General features: G+C 43.8%; 1 protein-coding gene across 1 annotated transcript in view; it reads right to left on the bottom strand.

The window, feature by feature from the left end:
- Positions 1-317: 317 nt before the first annotated feature.
- Positions 318-27,402, bottom strand: part of LOC307160421 (extracellular calcium-sensing receptor-like) — a gene marked incomplete at both ends in the record, with an annotated part of 99,703 nt that continues 72,618 nt past the window's right edge. Inside the window, 5 exons of the mRNA XM_079874535.1 lie at positions 318-1,231; positions 1,311-1,434; positions 1,580-1,807; positions 2,002-2,829; positions 3,818-4,072. Of these exons, the coding sequence (XP_079730661.1) occupies positions 318-1,231; positions 1,311-1,434; positions 1,580-1,807; positions 2,002-2,829; positions 3,818-4,072 (2,349 nt within the window). The remainder of the gene's footprint in view (positions 1,232-1,310; positions 1,435-1,579; positions 1,808-2,001; positions 2,830-3,817; positions 4,073-27,402) is intronic.

The following is a 27,402-nucleotide window of genomic DNA, read 5'->3' as shown; positions in this document are numbered from 1 at the left end:
AGCTTTAAAGTTGTATTGTTATGGCCTTAAAGCTTTAAAATGAAACAGTTTTTAGGCTGGGTGATATGACAATTTATGTTGATGATAAAGTTCTACCATTTGGAATTTAGCTATATTTTATCTATTAATTGTGAAGCATATAAATCAGTGCCACTTTAAGTGAGTAGGACTATGTGAAATTACTCACATCAGAGAGCAGCAGATAAGTTTTGATGGAATATGGCAGTCAAATGTGTCGAATAAATATAATAATATACCCAACCCAATAAAATAGTTTTAAATAGGAAGTCATCATTTTACATCACAATAATGCAAAACTATTTATTTTGTGTTTCTCTTCCCATTATGGCTTTTTTAGTGTTTCTCTCTGGATGTAAAAGTATGATATAGCACTTTGGAGCAAATATGGCCACCAGTAATCCAAAACTAGAAGCTAAAATGGCAAAAATCTCCACAGCCACTGCATATTTCCCTGGTGAGCTCACATATGCTGGAACAAACGCAATCCACACGGCACAGAAGACCAACATGCTAAAAGTGATGAACTTTGCTTCATTAAAATTATCTGGAAGATTTCTCGCCAGGAAGGCTAACATGAAGCTTACTGCTGCCAACAGTCCAATGTATCCCAGCAACATAGAAAAACCAGCCACTGAGCCAATAGCACATTCATAGACTATTATAGAGCGGATATAGTAACTATTTTTATGGGGTGTTGGAGAGGCAGTTGATAGCCAGGCTGCACATATCACGACCTGGATGGCTGTTAGGATCAGAACTGTGCATCTTTGTTGAGCTGCTCCAAACCATTTCATTGCACCTTTTCCTTCTGGCCGAGATGACTTAAACACCGCTATTACCACAATAGTCTTGACCAGGATGCTGGAAATGCACAGGACAAAGCTTATGCCAAACACAGCATGCCTTAATTGACATGTCCACAACTGCGGCTGGCCAATGAACAGCAGTACACATAGAAAACACAGTTTGAGTGACAACAGCAGCAAGAAGCTGAGCTCTGAATTGTTGGCGCGTACTATGGGAGTGTTACGGTGATGAGTAAAGACAATCATCACAAGAGCGCAGATGCAGGTGCCAAGCAGAGATGCAGTGGTCAGAGAGATGCCCAGAGGTTCCTCATAAGACAGAAACTCCACTTCTTTAGGGACACACTGATCCTTATCTGTATTGGACCAGAACTCATCTGGGCACACTGTGCACTCAATAGCATCTATAGGTGAGAATAAGAGAGAAGGTGAGAATTTAAGAAAAAATTTACATTTAAATTTTGCCAACAATAATCTGCTCACCTGTTGTATTAGAAATATCTCCATCTCCGCATGGCAGGCAGTCAAAACAGCAGACAGGAAGACCCTTTTGTGTGGCTCGTCTGGTTCCTGGTGGGCAGCTCTCACTGCACACAGACTGTGGGGCCTGAAAGAGACATCATCAGTTATGTCTTTTACACAATGAAAAGCTTGGCATTTCAATTAATATATTCTCATTTGTTTTACAGCTTTGACAATAATTTAAACTATGTCTGCAAAAAAGATAACATTAACATGCAATGTTAATTTACTTTTTTTGTCTCAAAGTTCCAGTATATTGCATCATCCTCCAGTGTGAGCACCATCCCTGTTTCTGGCCAATCATTTACAACACCGACTGTGTAGATACTTATTGATCCATCTGTCTTCGGCTGCCAGTTCAACACATCATAGATGGCCAAAGCATCTCCATTCTCATCAAATGACACATGATCCCCAAAGCCTGTGGTGAAGTTCACTTTCTGTAGGTAGTGGACCAGCTGTACAGATTGTGGATATGAAGGTTATTTGTTGCGCTTTTTTATTTTTGTGTCTAGTTGTAAAGATGTAAATCACTGTAGAGCTGCTTTGAAACAATCTGTATTGCATAAAGCACAATATAAATAAAGGTGACTTGACTTGATTTGACTAGTTCTTCTTCTATGTAAATCTGCGCTATATATTTGAGTCTTACCTGCCAGGGTTTCAAGTGTGTTATGTCAGCACAACTGTTCCCACTGAATGGTCCTCTCCCCTCTTCACACTGCATCAGGTTATGAAGCGCATGTGCTAGGGCATAAACTGCTTTATACACATTATAAGCTGCTCTCAACTCTGAAACATCAGTGTATGTTGTGTCTGTAATGCTCAGATCCTCCTGTCCTGTACACACTGTTTTCACTTGATCTCCATCTGTCTCTTTACCCCCTGTTTCAAAACTGCAACCAAACATGTTCTCCCAGAAGATCCTCAACATATTATTTATTGGATCATTTTTTGGACGAAGACATAACAGAAAGTCATAAAGCCCCTCGATCTCCCCACGTCTGATGGCAATGCCCAGTGTGCCCCCCAGGAAGGGCAGGAAACGTGGTGTGTGAAATACAGGTGAAGTGACCCAAGATTCACTCGCAATCCACTGTCTGCCTGTCATGTTCTGCAACACCACCTCATCCATCAAAGGTATCACTAAGGATGAAGGGGCGATAACAACCACCACTCTAGTTGTAGAGGCCTGAATTACTCCCAGTACACGTTGAATATCTCTGTGGTTGTTATCATAGGGTAAAATTTCAGAAAAAGCAACACAATGTCCAAACAGTTGCATTTCCTGCTGAAAGGACTGAGCAGCGTAGATGCCGTAGTCATCGTCACTGTAGAGAAGACCAACCCAGGTCCATCCAAAATGCCTCAAGATCTGAACCATAGCCCGTACCTGGAAGGCATCACTAGGGATCGTTCTGAAGAAAGAGGGGTACTTTTTCTTGTCACTCAAACAGGAGCAGGTGGCGTAGTGACTAACCTAATCAGGGGACATGGAGAGGGAGGACAAGGTGTTTGTGATGTGAATTTGTGATGATCAACATAAAAATGATCAGTGCCTTTATAATATTTGTAACACAAGCAGATGAGGCAGGACACACACACACACACACACACACACATACATACATGCATACATTATATATATACTGTATATATACATTGCCGTTCAAAAGTTTGGGATCTTTAATATTTTTTATGTTTTTATAAACATGTTTTTTATGTATCTTATGCTCACCAAGGCTGCATTTATTTGATTAAAAATACAACAACAAAACAAAACAGACAAACAAGACAAAACAAACAGAACAGAATAAAACAAAACAAAAAACAAAACAGTAATATTGTGAAATATTATTACAATTTAAAATAACCGTTTTGTAGAGGGGTGGGGGTGGGGGGGGTGGGGGGTAAAATAAATCAATACTTTTATTCAGCAAGGATGCATTAAATTGATCAAAAGTTACAGTAAAGATATTTATAATGTTACAAAATATTATTTTTCAAATAAATGAATTAGAGCTTTCTATTCATCAAAGAATCCTGAAAAAATATTTTCACAACTGTTTTCAACATTGATAATAATAATGAATGTTTTCTGAGCATCAAATTAGCATATTATGATGATTTCTGAAGGATCATGTGACGCCGAAGACTGGAGAAATGATGTTGAAAATTCAGCTTTGCATCACAGGAATAAATCTGTTAAAAATATATTCAAATAGAAAACAGTTATTGTAAATTGTAATAATAAACAATAGTATGTTTTATTATTATTATTATTATTATCAAATAAATGCAGCCTAGGTGAGCATAAATACAAATAAAACATTTAAAAGTCTTACCAATCCCAAACTTTGAACGGCAGTATGTATGTATGTATGTATTTATATATATATTATACATACTTTATTATTTTTATTTTTTTTTATTTTATTTTTTAATTTAGTTTTTTCATCCCATCTTACTATAGGTACTCGAAACAGCCCCAGAACACTGGAAATTGCAATGGATGGAGTTGAACTAGGATCCCCCACCACTCCAATAACCGGCGGAGGGCCATTGCAGTTTAGGCTGGAGAAGGACTCCTCTGTCCCACTAGCCAGGGATATGGCAGCCCGGAACGCCATTCCTAGCATCACACAGTTGTCATAAAGATGGTAACCAAGAGTGATATTAGGCAACAGATTGGGATTCTTATTGATCTCATTTATTGCAAAAGCCATAGTCTCTGCATGCTGAAAGCTTTCCATATTAAATCTAAGAAAAAAGCAAGATAAATGTTAACATTTAATTAGATTAAAAATAGATAAATAAATGACAAATTAATAGAATCATTAATACACAGTAAATACATCAGAGTTCACACTCATGGATCTCTTCTATGGTGCACACTTGGTTAAATATACAGTTGTTTTAATAGATATTTTTGTCAAGAAAGCATTACTGCTGTCAAAAAGTCATTTGAGCATATTAACATTCATATTTCTTCTTCTTCTTCTTCTTCTTCTTATTATTATTATTATTCTAGTATTATTGTTGTAATTATGTAAAAAATGTTTCTTATTTTATATTTATGCTGTCTGTCTGACTCACATTTCACAGTATGGTGGTTCTGGCTCTGTTCTGAAGCTCAGATCTGGGAACACTGTGAAAAAGTGAACCTCAAATAGTCCTCCAAGTATAACATCTCCATCCTGGTACATGCTGTTCAACTTGAAGTGTCCCTGGATCTGGCAGGTATCTGATCTAAGGACTGAAGCTGCAGTGATACAGTTAAAGAGTAAGTACATAGAAATATACAAAGTGATCCACATTTCTCTCTCTTTCTGAGCCACTTACCCTCTCAGCTTGTATGGGTTGTTCCTTTAAAAGAGCAGGCGGTGCCAAGTGGTCATCACTGGAAATCAGGACGTCACCTTAAGAGCCAATCACCAATAAATCCATTGTGTCACTGCAGCTGCTGTTAGAAGCTCTGGTTCCCATAGAAACAGTCAGTGTTCTGAGATGCACACTTAGGACTGCACATGCATATGGGCTGATCTAGCCTGAAAAATACTCTTTTTAATGGTATTTGAGCATAAGAAACAATATATATTTAATACTTATTTAATATGAATGGGGACAGTTTGTGCCAGATTTTGCTGCTATGTTATAAGTGTCACTGGCCCACTGGTGGGCCCACAGCCATTACATATTTAAAACAGTAATTTCCTATACTAAACCTAAACTAATATTGACAAACTATATATCATTTGAAAGCTTACAATCTCTAGTTATCATGATTTTCAATTTACAAAATAAATTACAGAGGAGCAGTATTTTATCAATTTGCAACCAGAACATTTTCATACTCCTAAGGCATGTTCAGACCTTTATTTTGAAATGAACATGAAACATCAAAAATCATGAAAGATTGATAGAAACCTCGTTTGTTTTCATGCCAAGAGTTCATATAGAGATAACATCCATTAAATTATTTTAGAAAAAAAGGTCTGAAAATGTTTTGAATATAAAAAAAATAATAATAATAGATTCACCATTTGTGATGCGGCGGCGAGCTATAATGTACCTGAGTGTTCTTTTTATAAGAGGTTGAATTCATATCCACATCTGCCAAACTTCCCATACTTCTGAATAGGATGTCTACTTCATAAATTGTATGAAAATAATGGAAATATATATTTCAGATCACTCAAACCATATGGAAATGGCGGCGCCCTTATATGGTCAGTAATGGAGCTTGGCTGTCATCTGGTGAAAAAGTTTGGTACTGCGCCCAAACAAAATCTTACTGAAAGCAAATTTTTTGAGATATCAACCTACAATTTAGAACACAACTTTGTGTTGGGGGCTTACACTTAAGGGGTTAAACGTGAGTTCAGCAAGCAGTTTGAGGATTCAGGATTTCCCCATTCAAATAGATAGAACTTGGTCTTGGGTGCCAAAAGTAGCTGCCCGAAGGTGTCGAAAGTATGGCCGCAGAGTGAACAGACTTTTCTTGAAAAGGACTTTGCTTTAGCTAAGCAGCATGTCATGGCACTACATAAATATTATTGTGCTTGGCTCGTTTTAATCGAACTCACTTGCTCTAAATATCGATGTGTGATTTTTTGTACTTACTAATGTTCCTCAATGTAAATTCACAAACAGCACGAGTGAATTAAGAATAATCTCTCTCAGACATGCACTCACTGTCACATGTCTTCCTCATCTGTCTCTGCACTACACTCCCCAGAATCCTCCTTGGCGCACACCTGCACTCACTCTTCTCTAAGTAGTAATCACCGTCACCTGGATCCCATCACCAGCTCACCTTTAAATTCAGCACTCAGTCACTCACTCTTGGTCTGGTCTCGTCAATACATGTCTATTCATGACACACAGACTCTCTACTTCACCTACCTGCATACTTACCGTCGATCCCGATCTTCTTCAGCCTGTCTTCAGTCCATCTTCAGAGAATCTTCATCATCTGCATCTGCAAGATAAAGAGAGACTTTGTTATCATTCAGTTAAGCTTCATCCAATTATCTACTTCCTGTTTACTCACCTTTCATGCTGTGTCCGATCCATTCTGCTATTAAAATATCAAACTTACCATCTTGCCTGCTTCGTTTGTACGATACCTGACACTCACATTGAGCTGTGTGTAAGTAAGAAATAATTTGGCTGTCCTTAAGAATAAAAGGATTAAGTCTCCAATACCTAGTTGGGTTTAAAGGGCCCTGCAATTTTAAATGTAAGAAAACAGCAGCAGTGTCTGATATTATAATATTTCCAGTGGTGCTGTGATCAATGATTTGTAATAACCTCTTAGAAAAAAAAAAAAAAAAGTCTATCCTTATATGACAACAATGATGTTTAGAAAAGAAAGAAAATTCTTTGTCAGCAGGATGTTGCACCCACCACACATCCACATAATCTAAATCCTCAAATAAATAATTAATGGATTTGCCTGAAATGAGGGAGCCGTAGTACCTGAAGGGAATTTGTCCATAAGTCGGTTCAACTGACAATTAAAATCTCCCGCCACAACAGAACGAGTGACATAATAATTTGCCACATAAAGTCACATTGATGACCAGGGGGAAAATATGCATTCATATTGGCAATTTCTACCTCGTACAACATAGAAAAACATGACTGGTGCTCAACTGTTGCAACTTAATATGTTCTTTATCATCAAGATGAGTTTCTTATAGAAGGGCCAGGGGCAGAGTGGCAATTGGGAGAGTCGGGACTTTTCCCGGTGGGCCGGTAGTGTTTTGATTCCGCGAGGGTCTGATAATAGTTATACATTGCAAGTTCTTAGCAACACCATCCGGTCAAACTGTGCAGCCTCTCTGCTAAACCCGTATGGCGGGCCGCATCAACATTGCAGCAACGCGCCGCAAATGAAGAAAATACATGCAGATAGAAAAACACCCGCAAATTAAGAAAACATCTTCATCAGTTTCACAACACATGTGTGCTCCAAATACTCAAAACACATCCAAATACAGAAACGCGCTGCAAAGGTTCACAACACAACCAAAAACAGAAACGCACTGCAAATAGCACAGAACACAACAGAAATGTTTCCAGGGGACCCCAATCAGTGACGAACACGGATGAGACATGCTTATTGCTCAATGTCTACTTTTTTTTTTTGTCTTGTTTTTTTTTTTTCTTGCAAAACATACAGAGATGACATGTTTATGACATACAACTATACAATATACACAATGTTTTAGAGTTAACAAAGAGCTGAAAAATAAAAATATAGAGAAAAGGAACATGAGGGTAAGATAATCTATAGCCTACATCAGTAACATTGTACACATTTTTGTAATGTTATGTTTAAATAAGTTTCATAGGTAAGAAATGTTGTTAGGTAATGTAGGGTCCAAAGATGAGACAGCAATTGTTAAAGTTGAGACACTCACACACATATAAATAATGCATATTATAAAAACTTTTTTGTATAAAATGTTTTGCAACAGTTATGTTAACAATAATAAGACATTTCTGTATTAAGAACAGCTATTCAGCTGATGGACGCCGTGCTGCGTCGTCATGGAAACATCCCAGGTGAAAATAATTAGGAAATTACGTTGGCTGAATGTGAAATCGCCCCCTAAACCCTCATTCACTAATCCCTACGTTAGTCCACTAATACAGTTCACTTGAAGCATATGTAAAAACAAATATTGCATCACAATAAGTGTAATTGTGATTGTCAAAACATTTGGTAACTAAATAGAATTTTATGAAGTTTAGTGACAACATGTTACAATGTTTACATTGTACAATGACTGGTAGGATACAGTTTTTATTATTGCTTGACAAAAATTTCAAGATTTCAATTCCATTCTTGTGATTTGATTCCGATTTTGATTCAATATTGACTAATTTGGATACATGTTTATTTTACATTTTATTTAAAAAAAAATCTCACCTAATGCTGTAAACGTAGAGGACCCAATCTGCTGGTATTATTAAAGGTTGAAAATAACAAATTAAATTAAATATAATGCAGTTTTTGTTATAATAACAATTATTTAATGACATAAGTAAAAATATAATAAATATGTAATATAGTGCTCAGCAAAATCTCCTCTCTAGCTATTTTTTCTATTCAATTAACATGATATGGTCATTAAATGGCTTTCCTGAGCTAAATGTAACGTTATGTGTTCTCCTGCTGTTACATTGACCTCTTTCCGTGGTTGAAAAACACTAATTGGTCGATATTATGTATACTTTCGGTAAGTTGTACTGCATCTTTAAATAAAAAAGTAACAGATGATCGATTCACGTGCACTTGAACTGAGGCGCTCAGCGATCTGTCACGTTACATTTACAAGCGCCAAACGTATTTTTGTCTGAATTTCGTAATAGAATTGACGGAATCTAAGAGCTGAGAATTAGTTTAATATTAAAAGTACCTCTTTGCTCCGCAATTTTTCTGTGCGTGAGAAAATGGATGTGTGGCGTGAGAGCGTGTGAAAAGTGTCAATTGCGTGAGTCTCACGCTCAATGCGTGAGAGTTGGCAGCCCTGCAAGGATTGCAAACACTGGTTTCCTACCACTGCCTAAACACCTTGGAAACAGATTTGAGGTATTAATGAATGTAGATGTGGAATCCCCAAACGCGATGAATGTGATCAAACAAAGATCGAATCAGCCAGTAGCTAACACTGATGCTAACTGGCGCTCAAGGTCGAGCAGACAGCAGCACTCAGCTCAGAGCACAGCCGAGTACAGGACTCTGATAGTAGGTGCGTTTCCATTACAGATTTGCACAAAACTTTTGCGTTTTTTTTCTAAATGTCGACAAAAAACTATTGCGAAATGACGGTGTTTCCATTAACCGATGTTATACGACTAAAACTTCATTTTTTCCTCTAGTGATAAGTAAAATCATTCCAAACACCATTCCAAACCTACCCACACAGATGTTGGTAGGTTATTTACTATATCCCAGCCACTGCACTAGCCATTATTATTAATCGAAGGAGATGTATGTGTGTTTTCCAAGCATTAATGGTAAGGAACGACCCTTATTATACTTGTGAGTGGCACATATGAGGTGTTTCTGGGTGTTTCTCCCTCATATCTGCTTCGAGGTCTTGATTGTGGCATTTATTTGAGGTTTAGAATCCATTATTCCTGTAATTCTTTTGTCTTATATGTATTTAATAAAGAACTCTGTCTCGTATTCTGTCCAAACATACCGCGCCATCTACATCAGGTGACCTGTAAATGCGCAAAAACTGTTTCTATTGCAGTTGTGCGAAATATTTATTTTTCAAATTGCCTGAAAAACCACCACATGCGAGCGTAAAAACTTTTTTGCGATAAATGGGAGTTTTTGCGAAATTGCCATGTTTCCATTGGGCATATTTTCAATTCGCAATTTCAATTTGCGCAATTTGAAGGGTAATGGAAACGCAGCTAGTGGGTGACTCCATAATCAGAAACATTAGGAGCAGGGATACAACTACGTGCTGCCTTCCACAAGCAACAACTTCTGATGAAACAGGGAACTTCAGAACATTCTGATGAAACATAAGACTGCAAATCGACTCATCATTCATGTAGAGAAGAATGATATTTATAAAGAGCAGTCAGAACTCCTTAATAAGGATTTCAATTAACTTTTTGAAACAATTAAAAAACTGAAAGTTAAGACATTCATCAGTGGACCACTCCCAGCAAAAGGAACACACAGGTTTTCATGGTTGCTTGGGCTTAATACATGGCTGCAAAAAACCTGCAATGTAAAAGGAGTGAACTTCATTGACAACTTCAATCCTTTCTGGAGTCAGAGACAACTGTTTCAACCTGATGGCCACCACCCAAACAAACTTGGTTCAAGAGTGCTAAACGACAATATCTACTTCTCCCTCCATCATCCTTCTGCAGTGTGTGCCAATTTACTCAATCTGAACGGCACACACACACCTGGACACAGTATGAATGACCACAGGACTTCACTTCAGCACCTGAATAGACATGCGGTTGACATATCGCACAAGGACAATGATAACACCATGAAGCCACAACAACCTCTGCTCCCGGACACAATCTCAGCTGAGCCCTGCTCACAGAGCTCACCCCAGACAGACTGTGACATATTATAACTGCTCCAAGATTCGGCACCCAAGGACAACTTCCTGGAAAACCAGGACAACATATCAAATCCTCCAATAACACCAGAGCAACAGCCCCTCTCACCAGACATATTATCCCTCTCTCCAGCATCTCCACTTCTGTGCTTCTCAGAGAAAATTGAAGAACTGGTGTATGCTGGAACCAAACTGTCCCACTCTTTTGCTGTGAGCCCTCAGATATCAACCAAAAAGCGTCAGGCCCCGCAAACACCAAAGCCTGCGGGCCCTGCTCGCCCTCCCCCTCCTCCTGTGAGAGCTCTTCGGCCTCTGCCACAACGCCAGGGCCCACACCCTCCTCCATCTGCTCGAGGTGAACCAAAAACAACTGATACCAGCTCTCAGTGATATGTGTCAGGTCCCCGCTATGATAACAGTAACTTTCTCAGTAAAAAATGTTTACAAAACAAGCAGGAACCCAGTGTGCCTGTATCTTTCTCTATTGCTGTTCTATTACATGATAGAAAGTCTAAGGCCTTCAATAGCCGTACAGCAAACCAGCTAATCTGGTGCCTATTGTTGGAAAGTTTTCTTTCATCGAAGCAGAGACCAGGAGACAGTTGGAATCGCGTTCAACAGAAGTTATTCTTTATTGAGAACTCCGCTGTACGTGGCTGCAGTACTTCCAACATTATCTAACTAAGGGAACTTTACATGGTATCTTATAGGCATTTTAGGAGGAGGGACTTTTGAAGGTGGAGACAAATTCAAACAAAGCATGTAACAGGTTTAGGTAACACCCTAGACTGAGGGTCTGGCCAATCTCAATCCAATCAGCATAACCATTCAAACGCATATGTGCTAATCCAATCAGCCCAACGATTCAATGTCTGGGCTGTGGCTCTGAGTGAAACTGGGACTCCAGAGCCATTAAAGACAATAAGGAGAAAACAGGAATTGCAACTTTGCTGAGCAGAAGCATTATCTCAACCTTAAACGCTAAATACAATATTCTTTACCGTGATGTTATGTATGGAAGCATATTTGAAATAGATTTAAAATTTGTAACCCTTCAGTCCCCCGTTTGAGAGTTCTTTAAAAAACTCTCACAAAATATACAAATTTAGACACTTAAAAGTTCATTCTTGTAACTTGAAAAAGTTACAGGCACAAGCAGGTTCTGTGTTGTTCATCTGTAATTGCATGCTGACACAGAAACATAACATGCAACTAGGGTCCGTGAAGTCCTTACGAGTAATAGTCTTTTCTGGTTGAAAACTGTTATTTCCTTGTGCTGGACGTGAGTCATTTGTTGGTTGACACACTTGATACCAACAGGTTTCCGAACCATGAAGAGTTATCTTCAGTCATATGGTGTAAAGATCAAGAATGTCTTGTTGTAGTTTGTTCAAGTTCTCTGATGGATGACTGAAGTTCCCGTAGGTCTCTGCGTTGTGTATTTTTTTCTTTTTCTTTTGTGATAGTTCGTTCAGCAGTTGTCGTCTTGAGGTTGTGGCTTCATATGCAGGTGTGACGGTCGTGGCACATGGGTCTCGGGACAAGTGTTTATCTGCACAGAGTAAGAAAGAAAAACAAGAGACGACAGAGCAGTATTTGTTCAAACACTAGGGATGTATCGTTTTGTATCGTGTATCGAGTCTGCTGTTGTTGTTTCATTCTTTCCCTATTTCTTAATAGGCTCCAAAAGTGGCTCCAGCATTCCGGAGCCCAAAAGGCATACACTTGAACTGGTAGAGGCCCATAGGTGTTATCACAGCCGTCTTGGCCTTACTGTCTTCGGACATGGCGACCTGCCAATATCCAGACTTCAAGTCAAGAAAAAGGCTGCACCATGCATAGACTCCAGTATCTCGTGGATAATAGGCATAGGGTAGGCATCTGGATGGGTTTTGGCATTGAGGTGCCTAAAATCCACACAAAATCGAAGGGAGTCATCTGGCTTCTTGACTAATACCACCGGAGCACCCCAGGCGGACTGTGACGGCTCAATAATGCCATCCTTGAGCATCTGCTCCACATGGTCAGCAATAATCTGCCGCTTAAAAGGCGAAACCCTGTATGCCCTGCAGCGAACAGGCACCTCGTCAGTGGTAAAGATACGATGTTCTTCAACCCTGGTCTTGCCCAGTGTCCCAGAACACACCCTCGGCCAGGCCTGGAACAGTTCTCTAATCTCTGAAGATTGGTCTGGAAAAGCAGAAGACACCACTCCCAATGGTGGTAATGGCCTCAAAGCCCCCGGGAAAGGAACAGCCACATATAGGCTGGCATTGGAACTAGTTTCAGGTTCCTGCATCAACATTTCCTCCAGCGGGTGAGACAGAAAGGGATGGAAATTATAGCCCCTGGGTCCTTTCACCCCATAAGTGTGGTCTCCCATATTAATGATGGTAGAGGTTTTTCTGAGGAAATCCAAACCAAGAATGATAGGGAAAGCCAAGTGGTTGTCAGCCATGACAAATATCTCCAGCGTCCATATCACCTCATGCCAGACGTACACCATCTGTGTCTTCCCCACAGCACCATAAGTCTTCCCATCGGCCAAGGCAAAGTTTTGATTGTCACTCGGCTTCAGTCGCTCACCATCGCGAGCCAGCTCCAGCCAGAGACTCTGCCGCATAAGTGAGTAAGTACATCCTGTGTCAAACACCGCATGACACTGCCTTCCCCTCACTTCTATTGGAACATGGAGGAGCACCATTGGAGATTTCCGTCCTAGCTGCACTACTGTCACCACATCAGCAGGTTTCTTGAACTCTTTAGCAGGTCCCTTGTCCTGGGTCTTCCTTAAGCCCTTTTCCTTGGCCTTTTGCTGGTCCACTTTCCCCCAGTATTCTTTAGACGATGTACAGTCTTTCTCCACCAAGGTGCCAGTCTGAACCAACTGGTCCATGTTTGTTACCGTACCCCGGAGACAACCAGCTATTCGAGGGTTGCAGTTATTAAGGATTTTGCGCACCAACTCGGTTTCTGTGATGTCTGGCTTCCACCGCAAACAGAGAGCACGGTAATCGTAAGCAAAATATCTCAGACACTGATCAGGCAACTGGACCATGTCCCTGAGCTTTTCTTCTACCTCTGTGAGGTAATCAGGGGGGAGAAAGGCATCCATAAAGGCTTTCTTAAACTCAGACCAGTTGTTCACCCTGTGTTTCGCCACCATCCACCAGCTATGTACTGGCCCTTTAAGAGTGTTAGATAGGGTGCCTATTAGCTCTGCATCAGACAATGGCCGTACTGCAAAGAATGTTTCGCAGCGATCAACAAAGTTGAGAACATCGGCCACCTCCCTAGATCCACTAAATGAAGGAAATTCCATCTGAATAGCTGGTCGTGAATAAACCACAGGTGGTCTGATGTCTTGACTACATGAAACACCCAACGAAGGTGAAATACTGGTGCTTGGCATGAAAGACTGTATAGGTGGATGAGAAAGTGCTCCATTGAATGGTGTCTGAAGCGGTGCACCAGGTGGAACTGGTGGGCACGGAATGAACACCCGAGCATAAGGATTTGAAGACTGATCAATATTGTCAGAACCAGCCGCCATGTCAGGAGCTGTCATGTTGTTAAGCCGAGATGGAGCTGCAGTTTGTGTGATAGCACTGGATGAAGCTTGGGCAGGAGTAGAGCGGCTATGGGGTGGAAGAAGAGTAACTCCTGTGCGTGGAAGAGACCTAGGGAGAGCAACACAGCTGGCTCGCTTCAGATGTTCATATTCTGCTTTCCACTTTTCATCGCCTTTGCAAGCAATCCACTAATTTTTCCTCAAACTGTTTTAATGTTGATATCATGCATTGCTCAAGCACCTCAACACTTCTGTTAACATAACTCCTTATGCCCACTTCTCTGTTCAATGCACTATTAATCGAATCTCTAAAGTCAGTCTCAAGTGTATTTAATCTGTCCATGACTGATCCCAAATCATTGGTAATAGTAGTAAGAACAGGAAGTGTGAGATAAGATGTGTCTCCCTCATCTCCAATGCTTTGTTCATTCTCTTCTGGATCTGAGATATAAAGTGAACTAATCAGGGATGTTACTTCCCCCACAGGATTTCTCCTAGTGACCCATGCATCTCCCCTTGCTTCATGGTGCTGTTCACTAGCCCCATGCTCTGACGTAGGTGTAGAGGCCCTGGTGTCATGCTCAGATATTTCATCCTGGACTTCATCAAGCTCCACAAGTTGTGCAACTCTTATTTCTGGCACGTCTGTCATTTTTTTTTTATCTTTTTTTTTTTTTTTTTTTGTGCTTAAATGCAAAATTAAACAGAGTATAATATGTGCAAAGATTGCTCAGGGGAAGTATTCAGCAAATATTCAAAATATAATTAATATATATATACCAGTAAACAATATTCACATAGCTCTGGTAATAAAGCAAAATCAACAAAATTACATTTCATTCCCCGTACGGGCCACCATCTGTAACAGTCCGCCCTCAACTATTCTTTTTAAACAGCAGTGTTACTATAAACGCACAAGGAGATTCTTTGGAATGAATACAATAATGGCGAATATCACCAAAACTTCAATACTGTCACCTACATCAATGCTTTCTCTAACATATAAATTAGCACGAGCAGATGTATGATAGTGAATAAGTCACACAGCATAAAAGATAACAATAATATTCAGACGGCGCTGAACACCCTAAACATAAAACACACAAAACAGATCAATTGAATGACGCGCTGAGCGCAGTATATTATAATGAAACAATTATCCCGTGCACTCACCACCTTCAAACATCCCGTACAGGAAAAATAAGTAAAAAAAATGTCCGGGTTGCCTCATGAGCTCGCTACAGTCTTTCCAACCGGGAAACGTTTAGTCCATTAGTCCATGGGAATGATCCTCGATCGGAACGAGACAAAAAAGTAATCCACACACACACCAAAAAAGGAAAGAATTAGTCCGTGAGAATAATCCGTTTGCCAGAGATGTGTACACGAGTGAAACATCCAGGTGGTTGAATAATTTTCTGTCCTCTCTCCACCATTAAAGCAGTCTCTTAAAGTAACGTTTGAAAATGCCATCAAACCATAAGGAACAAGCTTTAAATATTATAGCTGCAGCAAACATTGCTGGCGCCATGAATTCAAACACACCTCCGGCCCTTCCTGATTCACCCTCCATTCATAAGCTTAGGCACGCCTTCATAGTAAGTGCGGGCGGCCGAGCCTTAAAGAGACATCCCCTCTTACCAACGTACACAGTGGAAGCTAAGCATATCACACAGGAATACACAGGAGTATCATTCATCATACATAAACATTAGGTGAACCAATATAATACCTCCTGAGCAATCATAAGCATTTCTGTTTTCAAAGGAACACTTAAATTAATGTGACAGTGTCACAGATCCCCCCCCCCCCTAGCTGGAGGCTGAACCCCAAAGTAGGGCTTCAGATTGACCACATTAATCGTGTCCATCTTTTTGTTTTGGTCATTCCACTGTACATGGTAATTGATGGGGCCTAATTTTCTCATCACAGTGGCTGGACCCGACCACTTAGGCGCAAGCTTCGATGAGAAGTTTTCTGAGGCTTTAGAGAGTGGGTGAGTGCGGACCCAGACCAGGTCTCCCGGCAGGAGTTGTGCACTTCTCCTGTGGGTATTGTAATACCTGGCTTGTCTAGACTGACACACCCCAACTCTCTTCTTGACTTGATCATTCATTTGTTTCTGTCTTTCCAGTAGGGTGTATGGTAACTGTTGTGGAGTAGGAGGGGAACTAATGAGTCTTTCCAGTGGGCCTTTCAGGGACCTTCCGAGCGCCAGCTCTGCAGGTGTTTGGCCCGTGGTCTCATGATAGGCGGCATTGATGGCAAAACGGAATTCCCTGATCCACTGATCCCAGTTCTTATGTTGGTTCCCCACGTATGATGCAATCATCGTCTTGATGGACCGATTGGACCTCTCAGTAAGGTTAGCTTGGGGGTGATAACTAGTGGTAAATTTCTGCGTTACTCCCCAGGTCTTACAGAGGTTAGCCATTTCATGGCCAGTGAACTGCGGCCCCCGGTCAGACACCAACTCCCGAGGAACACCAAAGCGGGTGAAGATTTCATCCTTCAGAATTGACACAATGCGGTGTGCCTTGCCATCTTTTAATGGAAACATCTCCACCCACTTTGTGAAGTAATCCACAAGGACAAGAAGGACGGTGTTGCCTTTTTTACTCCGGGGAAATGGCCCCATGAGGTCAATCCCTAGCTTTGCCCAGGGTTCTTCCACAGGAGTAGCCTGCATGAGGCCAGCTGGCTTTTGATTTCCAGCCTTATAGACCTGGGAGATGGCACAAACCTTGACGTGGTTCCAAACGTCCTTTCGAATGGATGGCCACCAGGCGACCTCAAAGATCCTCAAGAGTGTTTTCAGCCTACCCAGATGCCCGCTCAGAGGATGATCGTGAAAGTAGGTCAGAAAGACCGGTACAAGAGACTTTGGAGCGACCAGCTGATATTTATCACCTCCTTCTTTTACAGGTGACCGTCGATACAGAAGGCCTTGCAGCTTTGTAAATCCTATCCGGCCAGGCATACTCAGAGCATCCGCCCCTTGGACCAGATCGGTGACCTCTGAATCTTTTTCCTGAGCTTCCCTTATTTCAGACAGAGAGGAAGGCAGATCAGAAGAAACATAGGCATTTGCTGCAGCATAAACGGCAGTTGAAGAAGGAGGTGTGACTGCTCGGGACAGGGCATCAGGCACAAGGTTATGTAGTCTTTTCCTATACTGGACTCTAAACTGAAACTGTTGAAGCCGCAGGATCCAGCGAGTCAGGCGAGAGCAGGTCTTCGGACAATTGAAGGCCCAGGTCAGGGCAGCATGGTCAGTGTATATGGTGAACTCAGCCCCCTCAAGATAGTGCTTCCACTTTTCAACCGCCCAAACGACAGCAAGACACTCCTTTTCAGAGGTAGAGTAATTACACTCTGACCCACGTATCATTAATTTAAGTGTTCCTTTGAAAACAGAAATGCTTATGATTGCTCAGGAGGTATTATATTGGTTCACCTAATGTTTATGTATGATGAATGATACTCCTGTGTATTCCTGTGTGATATGCTTAGCTTCCACTGTGTACGTTGGTAAGAGGGGATGTCTCTTTAAGGCTCGGCCGCCCGCACTTACTATGAAGGCGTGCCTAAGCTTATGAATGGAGGGTGAATCAGGAAGGGCCGGAGGTGTGTTTGAATTCATGGCGCCAGCAATGTTTGCTGCAGCTATAATATTTAAAGCTTGTTCCTTATGGTTTGATGGCATTTTCAAACGTTACTTTAAGAGACTGCTTTAATGGTGGAGAGAGGACAGAAAATTATTCAACCACCTGGATTTTTCACTCGTGTACACATCTCTGGCAAACGGATTATTCTCACGGACTAATTCTTTCCTTTTTTGGTGTGTGTGTGGATTACTTTTTTGTCTCGTTCCGATCGAGGATCATTCCCATGGACTAATGGACTAAACGTTTCCCGGTTGGAAAGACTGTAGCGAGCTCATGAGGCAACCCGGACATTTTTTTTTACTTATTTTTCCTGTACGGGGTGTTTGAAGGTGGTGAGTGCACGGGATAATTGTTTCATTATAATATACTGCGCTCAGCGCGTCATTCAATTGATCTGTTTTGTGTGTTTTATGTTTAGGGTGTTCAGCGCCGTCTGAATATTATTGTTATCTTTTATGCTGTGTGACTTATTCACTATCATACATCTGCTCGTGCTAATTTATATGTTAGAGAAAGCATTGATGTAGGTGACAGTATTGAAGTTTTGGTGATATTCGCCATTATTGTATTCATTCCAAAGAATCTCCTTGTGCATTTATAGTAACACTGCTGTTTAAAAAGAATAGTTGAGGGCGGACTGTTACATGTGTCCGTCCAGGAGATTGGTTTGCAGCGGTAGACCTGAAGGATGCGTACTTTCACGTCTCCATCCTGCTGCGACATAGGCCATTCCTGAGGTTCGCGTTCGAGGGTCGGGCGTATCAGTACAAAGTCCTACCCTTTGGACTGTCTCTGTCCCCCCGCGTCTTTATGAAGCTCGCGGAGGCGGCCATTTCTCCCTTGAGAGAACAGGGCCTTTGTTTCCTCAACTACCTCGACGACTTGCTGATACTGGCTCAGTCGCGGGAACAGTTGTGCGAACACAGAGACTTGCTGCTCCAGCATATCAGTCTATTGGGTCTTCAGGTCAACTGGGAAAAGAGCAAGCTCACCCCTGGGCAGAGCATCTCTTTTCTCGGTATAGAGTTGGACTCGGTCAAACAGAGGGCACGTCTAACGGAGGATCGTGCCCAGTCTATGCTGAACTGCTTGGATACGTTCAAGAGCAGGAAGGTGGTTCCACTGAAATACTTTCAGAGGCGATTTCTCGATCTTGACGGAAAACCTTCCAACCTTGGTCAGACGCTGTGTTTCTCCGGTCCGGTGTGTCCATGATACAAGCGTCCAGGCATGCGGTGGTGTTCACAGATGCCTCCAAGACAGGTTGGGAGGCCACGCACGACGGGTATGCAGTAGCAGGACGCTGGACAGGTCCTCAGCTGCATTGGCATATCAATTGCCTCGAGTTGTTAGCGGAACTACTTGCTTTGAGACGCCTCAAAACGCTGCTGCTCGGCAAGCATGTACTGGTCAGATCGGACAATACCACGACCGTGTCGTACATCAACAAGCAAGGTGGTGCACGTTCACGTCATCTGACACAACTCGTCCGTCTCCTCCTTTGGTGGAGTCAGAAGCATCTGAGGTCGCTTCGTGCCATTCATATTCCAGGTCTGCTCAATCGTGCCGCCGACAGGCTCTCACGACAGCAAATAAAGCCTACGGAATGGCCACCCCCAGTCGGTTCAGCTGATCTGGAATTGTTTCGGGGCCGCACAGGTAGACCTGTTTGCCTCTCCAGAAACGACCCACTGCCAGTTGTTTTATTCACTTACCAAGGACTCTCTCGGTGTGGATGCACTGGCACACAGCTGGCCGACGGGTCTACGCAAGTATGCGTTTCCCCCGGTGAGCCTAATTCCACAGTTACTGTGCAGAGTCAGGGAGGAAGAGGAGCAGGTCTTGCTAGTTGCCCCTTATTGGCCCAACCGGACCTGGTTCTCCGAACTCATACTCCTCTCTTCAGCCCCTCCCTGGCCCATCCCCCTGAGGGAGGACCTTCTCTCTCAGGGGCAGGGCACCATTTGGCACCCACGTCCAGACCTGTGGAGACTCCAGGTCTGGTCCCTGGACGGGAAGTGTAGGTTCTGAGGGGTCTACCACAAGCTGTCATAGACACTATCACCTCTGCTAGAGCCCCCTCCACGAGACTGGCTTATGCATCGAGGTGGAACCTGTTCATCGATTGGTGTTCTTCTCACGGAGAAACCCCCCGAGTTTGTTCGATCGGATCGGTGCTTTCTTTCCTGCAAGAGGGGTTGGAGCAAGGGCGTCTCCCTCCACCCTCAAAGTGTATGTTGCCTCTATTGCCGCACATCACGATGTAGTTGGTGAGAAAGCCCTGGGGAAGCACGATCTGATCGTCAGGTTCCTTAAGGGAGCAAGGAGGTTGAACCCTCCTCGCATCTGTAGCATATGGACAAACTCACGATGACTTCTCATTTTTAAAATTCAGAACTGCCTTTTAACCATTAACCTCTTAGGTGTAAATTACAGCATAGCGCCAGGAGTCTGGACTGAATTGATCTCTTTTGACACGTTTGTTACCTAGTAAAACTGAACAGAAACCACCTCCAAGCTCCTCGCTTGCACTTTCAAAGATCCGTTATCTGTTCTCCCTCTCTCTCTCTGTGAGGAAGAACTCCAGGTGGCCCCAGAAGATCTCCGGAATGCCATTCCACACACACAAACTCCTTTGTATCTAACACAGAATATAAATAATTCTGAAATGTATATCCCTGTATGCATTAATGTTATTCCTTTATATTGACATAGTTGTGATTTTATAGTGTGTAGCTTTGAAGTGTATTTTAAAAAAATGTTCCCCAATAGAACCATTGTCCTGTAACCCAACCTCTGGCTAGATCGATAAGAGTTTACAACCAAAAGGAATATGCAGAGGACCGGCAACAGCTCATTCAGTTTCTCTTTGAGGATTTTATATAAACCATGTAATCCTATATATTCTATACCACTTGAGAAATATATATATATATATATATATATATATATATATATATATATATATATATATATATGTGTGTGTATCTAATTTTCCCATCTAATGACTTTCCTGCTATGTGGTTTTGCCTTTGTGTTCATGTAAAGTTTTAGATCAATGTTTTAGACCCGGTTATATACTATGGTTAGACAAATCATATGTGTTCCATGTTTTAGTCTCCATAAAGTCCAATCTTCGTTCCCCATTTGTTAATGTACATCACATTTTGGGTTAACTTTATTCCTAGCTTGTTAGTTATGGAATTATTCTTGTGCCAATAATAATGAACATAGCTTTTCAAGAAACTAATGAAAATATAAATTGAAACGTTTCGGTTACTAACGTAACCTCTGTTCTCTCTAGAAGAGGGAACGAGTATTGCGTAAGTAGCTTACGCTGCGGGAAAGTCTTCTTTCTCGAGATACTGAAGCCAAAAATTATCCTTAATTTTTAATAATCTTGTCAACGCAGTGCGGCAGCCTGCAGACCTAGGGCAGGCTTACTAGCGTGCCCATTGGCTGCCCTGCGGCAACTGCAGCAGCCTACCGCTGAGCCCTTGGCGTGACGTCACGACCAATGAGCGCGCTTGGCGCGCTTAATGCGTCACAGCCCGCAAAAGGGGGTGTGGCTTAGCGTATATAAGCAGGGCTCAGAGGCTGCTTCACTGGTTTCTGTCGCATGAAGCGAATGAGCTCGTGGCGCGAGCACGGCGGGTTACGCAATACTCGTTCCCTCTTCTAGAGAGAACAGAGGTTACGTTAGTAACCGAAACGTTCTCTTACGAGAGGACCTGCCCGCGTCCAGCAGCTCTTGAAGGAAATACAATACTTGCGATACCCCACATGTCTGTGGATCGAGCCCCTTGGCAGTGCACCATTTGTTAAACACCGACCATTTTGACGTGTAGAGCCGCCTCGTAGAGGGGGCTCTGGATTGTATGATTGTGTTCATGACCCCTTTTGGCAGATCAACGTGTAATCGTTGAGGCTCCATGCATGCAGAGACCAGCGCTCTGGATGGGGATGCCAGATCGAGCCGCGGGCTTGAGAGAGAAGGTCTCTCCTCACCGGTATCGGCCAGGGGACTGAGTCTGCCAGCTGTATCAGTTCCGGGAACCAAGCTTGGTTCTCCCAGTATGGGGCTATGAGGAGCACTGTGTGGCGCGCTTCCCTGACTCTCTTGATGACCTGAGGCAGCAGAGAGACCGGGGGAAAAGCATATAGCGGGCCGCTGGGCCAGGTCTGGGCCAGCGCGTCCTCGTTCTTCGAGAAGAACTCTGGGCAGTGAGCGTTGTCTTTTGACGCAAAAAGGTCGACTTTCGCTTTGCCGAAACGGCGCCACAGTGACTGGACTGTTTGGGGGTGTAGAGACCACTCCCCAGAGGGAACGTTGTCCCTGGACAGTCTGTCGGGGCCCTCGTTCAGGTGGCCAGGCACATGCGCGGCTCTCAGTGAGCGCAGAGAGTGCTGAGCCCACACGAGGAGGCGTTCCGCCAGGGTGCAGAGCGTCTTTGATCTGACACCGCCCTGGCGATTCACATAGGCCACTACCGATGTATTGTCCGTGCGGACTAGAACATGGTGACCGTGGAGGAATGGGAGGAAGTGTTTGAGCGCTTTCTCGACCGCGAGCATCTCTAGACAGTTTATGTTTAGGAGATTCTCCTGGTCTGACCAGCGGCCACAGACCGGTCTGCCTTCGAAGAGCGCTCCCCAACCTAGGTTGGAAGCGTCTGTCGAGACAACTTTCCGGTGTGAGATCACCCCCATAGTCACTCCTGTGTGATACCATTTGGCTGCCAGCCAGGGCTGCAGGGCTGAGATGCAGCCCTGATTCACTCTGACTCGCGAGCCGCCGGCCGCCCAGGCTCGGTGGGGCACGCGCGCTTTCAGCCAGCGTTGAAGCGGGCGCATGCGCAGTAAGCCCAGCTGGAGCACTGCCGCAGCTGAGGCCATATGCCCCAGGATACGCTGGAATGCCCTCAGCGGAACCCGGCTGCCTATTTGGAAGGATGCGGCGAGGTGACGGATGCGACGCGCGCGTTGCTCCGACAATCTGGCCGTCATAGCCACAGAGTCCAGTTCTATTCCAAGAAAGGAAATTGACTGACGGGGCGATAGCGAGCTCTTGGTCCAGATGACCGAGAGACCCAGACCTTCCAGATGGCTGAGAAGCGCTGTTCTGTGAGACACAAGTTCCGTCTCTGACTGCGCTAGAATAAGCCAATCGTCCAGATAGTTCAGTATTCGCATTCCCTGTCTTCTCAGGGGAGCGCGAGCCGTGTCCATGCATTTCGTAAATGTACGGGGTGCTAAAGACAAGGCCGAACGGCAGGACTGTGTATTGATATACTCGACCGTCGAAGGCGAATCTCAAGAATGGCCTGTGACGGGGAGTTATCTGGATCTGAAAGTACGCGTCCTTCAGATCGAGAGAGATAAACCAGTCTCCTGGGCGAATCTGCGCGAGGATTTGTCTGGTTGTAATCATTGTGAACGTCCGTCTCATGAGGGCTTTGTTCAGATGTCTCAGATCTAAAATAGGTCTTAAAGCTCCGTCCTTCTTGGGTACGAGGAAGTAACGGCTGTAAAAGCCCGACTCGCTCAGAGAAGGATGAACCTGTTCTATAGCCCCTTTGCGCAGCAGCTTCGCTATTTCTGCTTGAAGCAGGTGCGCTGCTTCCAAACTCACTTTCTTCTCCGTCTGCGCTAGAAAGCGCGGGGGGCGACGAGCGAATTGAAGCGAATAGCCGTGTTTTATAGTATTCAGCACCCATTCTGACGCGCCCTGAATAGCTTCCCATGCTTTTGCACGCATAGCTAGGGGTCGAATGGTCTCTGGGTTCAGATCGCCGCGCTGCGCGGGATGGGGAACCTGTATCAGAGAGGATGGGGCGGCGTAAAAACGGCGTTTGTGTGCAGGCGAGCGAGTGGTGTTACTGGCTCGTTGGCTTAAGCTGCTGCAGTAGCCTGATCTGAGGGGACTGACAGAGCTGGACGCTTTGATGGCGGTCCGGCCGCAGCGGGACTCAACCATCTTTTCCTCCTTGCGGGTGCTAGGAGGACTTTGCGGGCTCAGACTTCAGCGCTATCTTGGGCCGCGGTCCCCGGGGGGGCGGCGGTCTGTGACGGCTGGTCGAGCGCGACCTAGGGCGGCCGCCCTGACGTCGCTGCGAAGCAATAGGTGGCCGAGACGAGCGCTGTGTGGAGCTGCGCACAGGAGGCTGAGCTTGAGAGCGGCCTGCGGCTGGGCTCGAGCGGCGGGGCAGGAAGAGGTTCATAGCCTGCGACGCCTTCTGCACTTCGGAGAAGCGATCCACAATCCCGCTGACCGCAGGGCCGAAGAGGCCAGTGGGCGAGAGCGGGGCATTGAGGAACACAGCGCGCTCTGACTCACTCATATCCGCCAGCGTCAACCATAAGTGTCTGTCGATGACGGTGAGCGCGGCCATAGATCTGCCGATGGCTTGTGCAGCGGTCTTAGTAGCACGGAGCGAAAGGTCCGTAGCGCTGCGCAGATCCGTTAAGGCTGTGTGATCCGGGCCCTTCTCATCCAGTTCACGGAGGAGGTCGGCTTGTAGGATCTGAAGTACAGCCATCGAGTGCAGGGCAGAAGCAGCTTGGCCGGAGGCGGCAAAAGCGCGGCCGGCGAGAGCTGAGGTGGTCCTGCAGGCTTTGGACGGCAGGGCAGACTTTGAGCGCCATCTAGCAGATGGCGGGCAAAGGTGCGTTGCCACAGCTTCCTCCACGGAGGGGATGCCAGCATAGCCTTTCTCGGCGGCCCCGTCCACCTGGGAGAGAGCCGAGGAGACTGAAGAGCGGAGTCTAGCGGAGAAGGGCGCATTCCATGACTTTGATAGCTCCGCGTGGAGCTCAGGCAGGAAGGGTGCTGACCTAGAGGCTGGCGCTTGGCGGCGGCTAGGCAGAAAACACCCGTCGAGCCGATTAGGTGCAGGCTCCTTCGGTGGGGACCAGTCCAGTCCCAGTCGGTCGACCGCTTTGGTGAGGAGGCGGATAAGCTCCGCGTCGACACTGGCGCGGGACCTGCTAGACTCTTGAGTCGAGGAGGCGGAGCGGTGAGAGCCCGACCACTCCTCGCTGTCTGAAGCAAGCAGAGAGCAGCTGTCAGCGGCGTCATCTGCTTCGTCCCCTGGGGCGACGGCAGTGCGGGCAGTGGCCGGCCGCTGCACGTCGGTGAAGGGCGGGGGAGAAGGAGAGAGCGAGGCTCGCGGGAGGGGCTCCGGCGAGCGCTCAGCTGTTGCATCCGGCTCGGGAAGCCTTTGAGAGCGGCGTTTCTTTTTACGCGGCCCGGAAGAGGCAGCCGGAGAAGGTGGAGGATCCTCAAACATGGCGAGTCGAGCCCGCAGGGTTCGAGAACTAAATAAAATATCTTTGAAACTGAAAAAGAATAAATCGCAGGCAAATTTTTTGACTTCGTTTTTAATACACTGCATGTTTTGCTAACTATTTCTCATATTTCAGTCGCTGACCTGAACTTACAAATGCGCTTCCAGAGTTTTCATTTACGCTTCTGAAGTTTTAGTTTATGCTTCTGGAGTTTTCATTTACGCTGCCTGAGTTTTCGTTCGCCGTTCTGACACATTTCTCTCGTGGGGGCGAGGCTAGTGACAGTGTGTTCTCATTGGCTACTGAGTTTTTGATTGACAGCTTCTTCACCTGGAAGTGAAGACGTCAGTGGTGTGTGGATTTGAGCGTCTGTAAGCGCAGGTTTCCAGTTCTTTTTAGTGATATTAAGTTATGTTTTTTTTTTTTATTTGATCTTTATTTACTTGCTGCTACTACTTAGTCGACAGAAGCTTTTAGGAGCACAAGAGATCTATTCAGTCTATTCAGGTGTAATTGTAGGCCTACATTAAAGTACTGTATATAATACTTAAAATGTTGTAGTGTCCAATGTTTTCGGAGAATATTTGTTTATTCCTGATGATTTTTTTGCATGTTAGGCTCTGATTAGGTTGAGCAGTTACAATTTAAAGAGAATACTAACAAACGTGTGTGATATATTCAGCCATCAAGAAAGTTTCACTTCAACCAGGTAATCAAGTTTGGCAACCATGGCCATCACACTACTCATTGTAAGCATGATATACATTTACACCATCAAAATTAATGATCACTTAAATAAGAGGAATTTAAACAATATGAAAATTACAATTGTGGCCTGCTGTCAGATGATACAGACCTCAAAGGGCATTTCATTACATATGTCACACAAAGAATGTTCTTGTTGCCATTTTTTTTAAATTGATAATTGCATTTAGTTATTTCATTTAATTAACACTATCTTAAACATTTTACATTTAAAATTGTAAAAATATTTTAACAATCATCAACCGTTTCAATTGTGAATTATACAACCAGTTAAATGAATGTAATTGAAAATATGAATTCAAATAAATTTACATTCTTTATTGTCACTAAAGCATATACACAAGTATCAAAGTGAAAGTCTTTAGTCTAGTAGCCAACTAGGTGAACCTGGAAATGTTGAGTACACCAAAGTTTTATTGCAGAAATGTGAAGTATGGGTCCCCAGCATACAGAAACTGCCAGATGCTAATTTGCATATGTTGAGCAATTTACAAAATTAGCATAATTAGCATTATTAGCTTAATCGTCCATTTTTACCTGATATTTTGCACTGTATGGGCAATTTTTACAATATGTGAGTGGTTTTAGAGGATGCTGATTTCATTTCTGGCATTTTCAGATTTCAAAGAGCTAATTTTATTACATATTTTGATTTATTTAGGCAAATTCGGATTACTTTCAGACATAATTTTAGGTTATTTTTATGGTAAACAAAATAATCTTACATTTCAGAATCATGAGTGCTCTTGTGAATGTTGATGCATTGTTTTCAGGATGTAGTGAGGCTGAATCCCCTCCTGACACTTTTGAAGATTCAAAATTGCTTTTTGGATAAACGATGAATCTTTGTTAGGCTGAATGTTATGCATTTCTGGAGGGAAAAGCAATGCAGGTATTTGACATAACTTGGATCCTGCAACTGTACGATACATATTAATGGGGTAGCTCTTTAAGACACCCAATGAGATGACATCACCCAAGCCCATCACCATGTGTGATAAATGAACTTTGTACAAATAGTCACTGTATACATGCCATACAAGACAGGCCACGCTAGTCGCTAGGGCAACGCCCAAATGAGTTAAAAACTGAGTCTGGGCAACCCGGGTCAGCCCGCCAGACGCAAGACTAACCAAGAGGGCCTCACCTCCGCACCACACAAAGCACACACTGGCTATCACCTTCAGGCAAACTGCTATGCCTCACAATTAATTAACAAAAGGCAGCCTCATCATCTTCACTATCCTCGTCTGTCCTGGTGAGTTGAGCAATGGTCCAAAGACACTTATAGTCTTCATTTTAGACACACCTTCATCACTGTGACGATCTTGCACAGGGGAAGAGGAGTAGAATGGAAGCATCATCCCTCCTCTGTGCTCTAGAAACCCTCTCTCGGATGCTCTCTTGGACAGTAGCTGTTCTTGGCACTCTTCAGAGCGGGTGGAGTCAGCTTCTTAGGGCCAGAATAATGTTCAATGGCAAGACTGCTGTTAGCTACCGGACAGAATTTCTCAGCTTGGAGCTTTGTCAGACGGGGTACTTTTAGTGATGTAATCCCACCGTCTGGAGTCGCCACTCCAGGGAACAGGATCCCTGCAGGATTTTGCACAAACTGAGTGGCCATGGCATGTCGTGTGCGGCAACCATTG

The sequence above is a fragment of the Squalius cephalus genome, assembly GCF_949319135.1.
Source record: "Squalius cephalus genome assembly, chromosome: 6".
Lineage (NCBI taxonomy): Eukaryota > Metazoa > Chordata > Actinopteri > Cypriniformes > Leuciscidae > Squalius > Squalius cephalus.
Note: the sequence above shows the minus strand (reverse complement) of the source record. Positions and strands in the feature narration are given on the sequence as shown.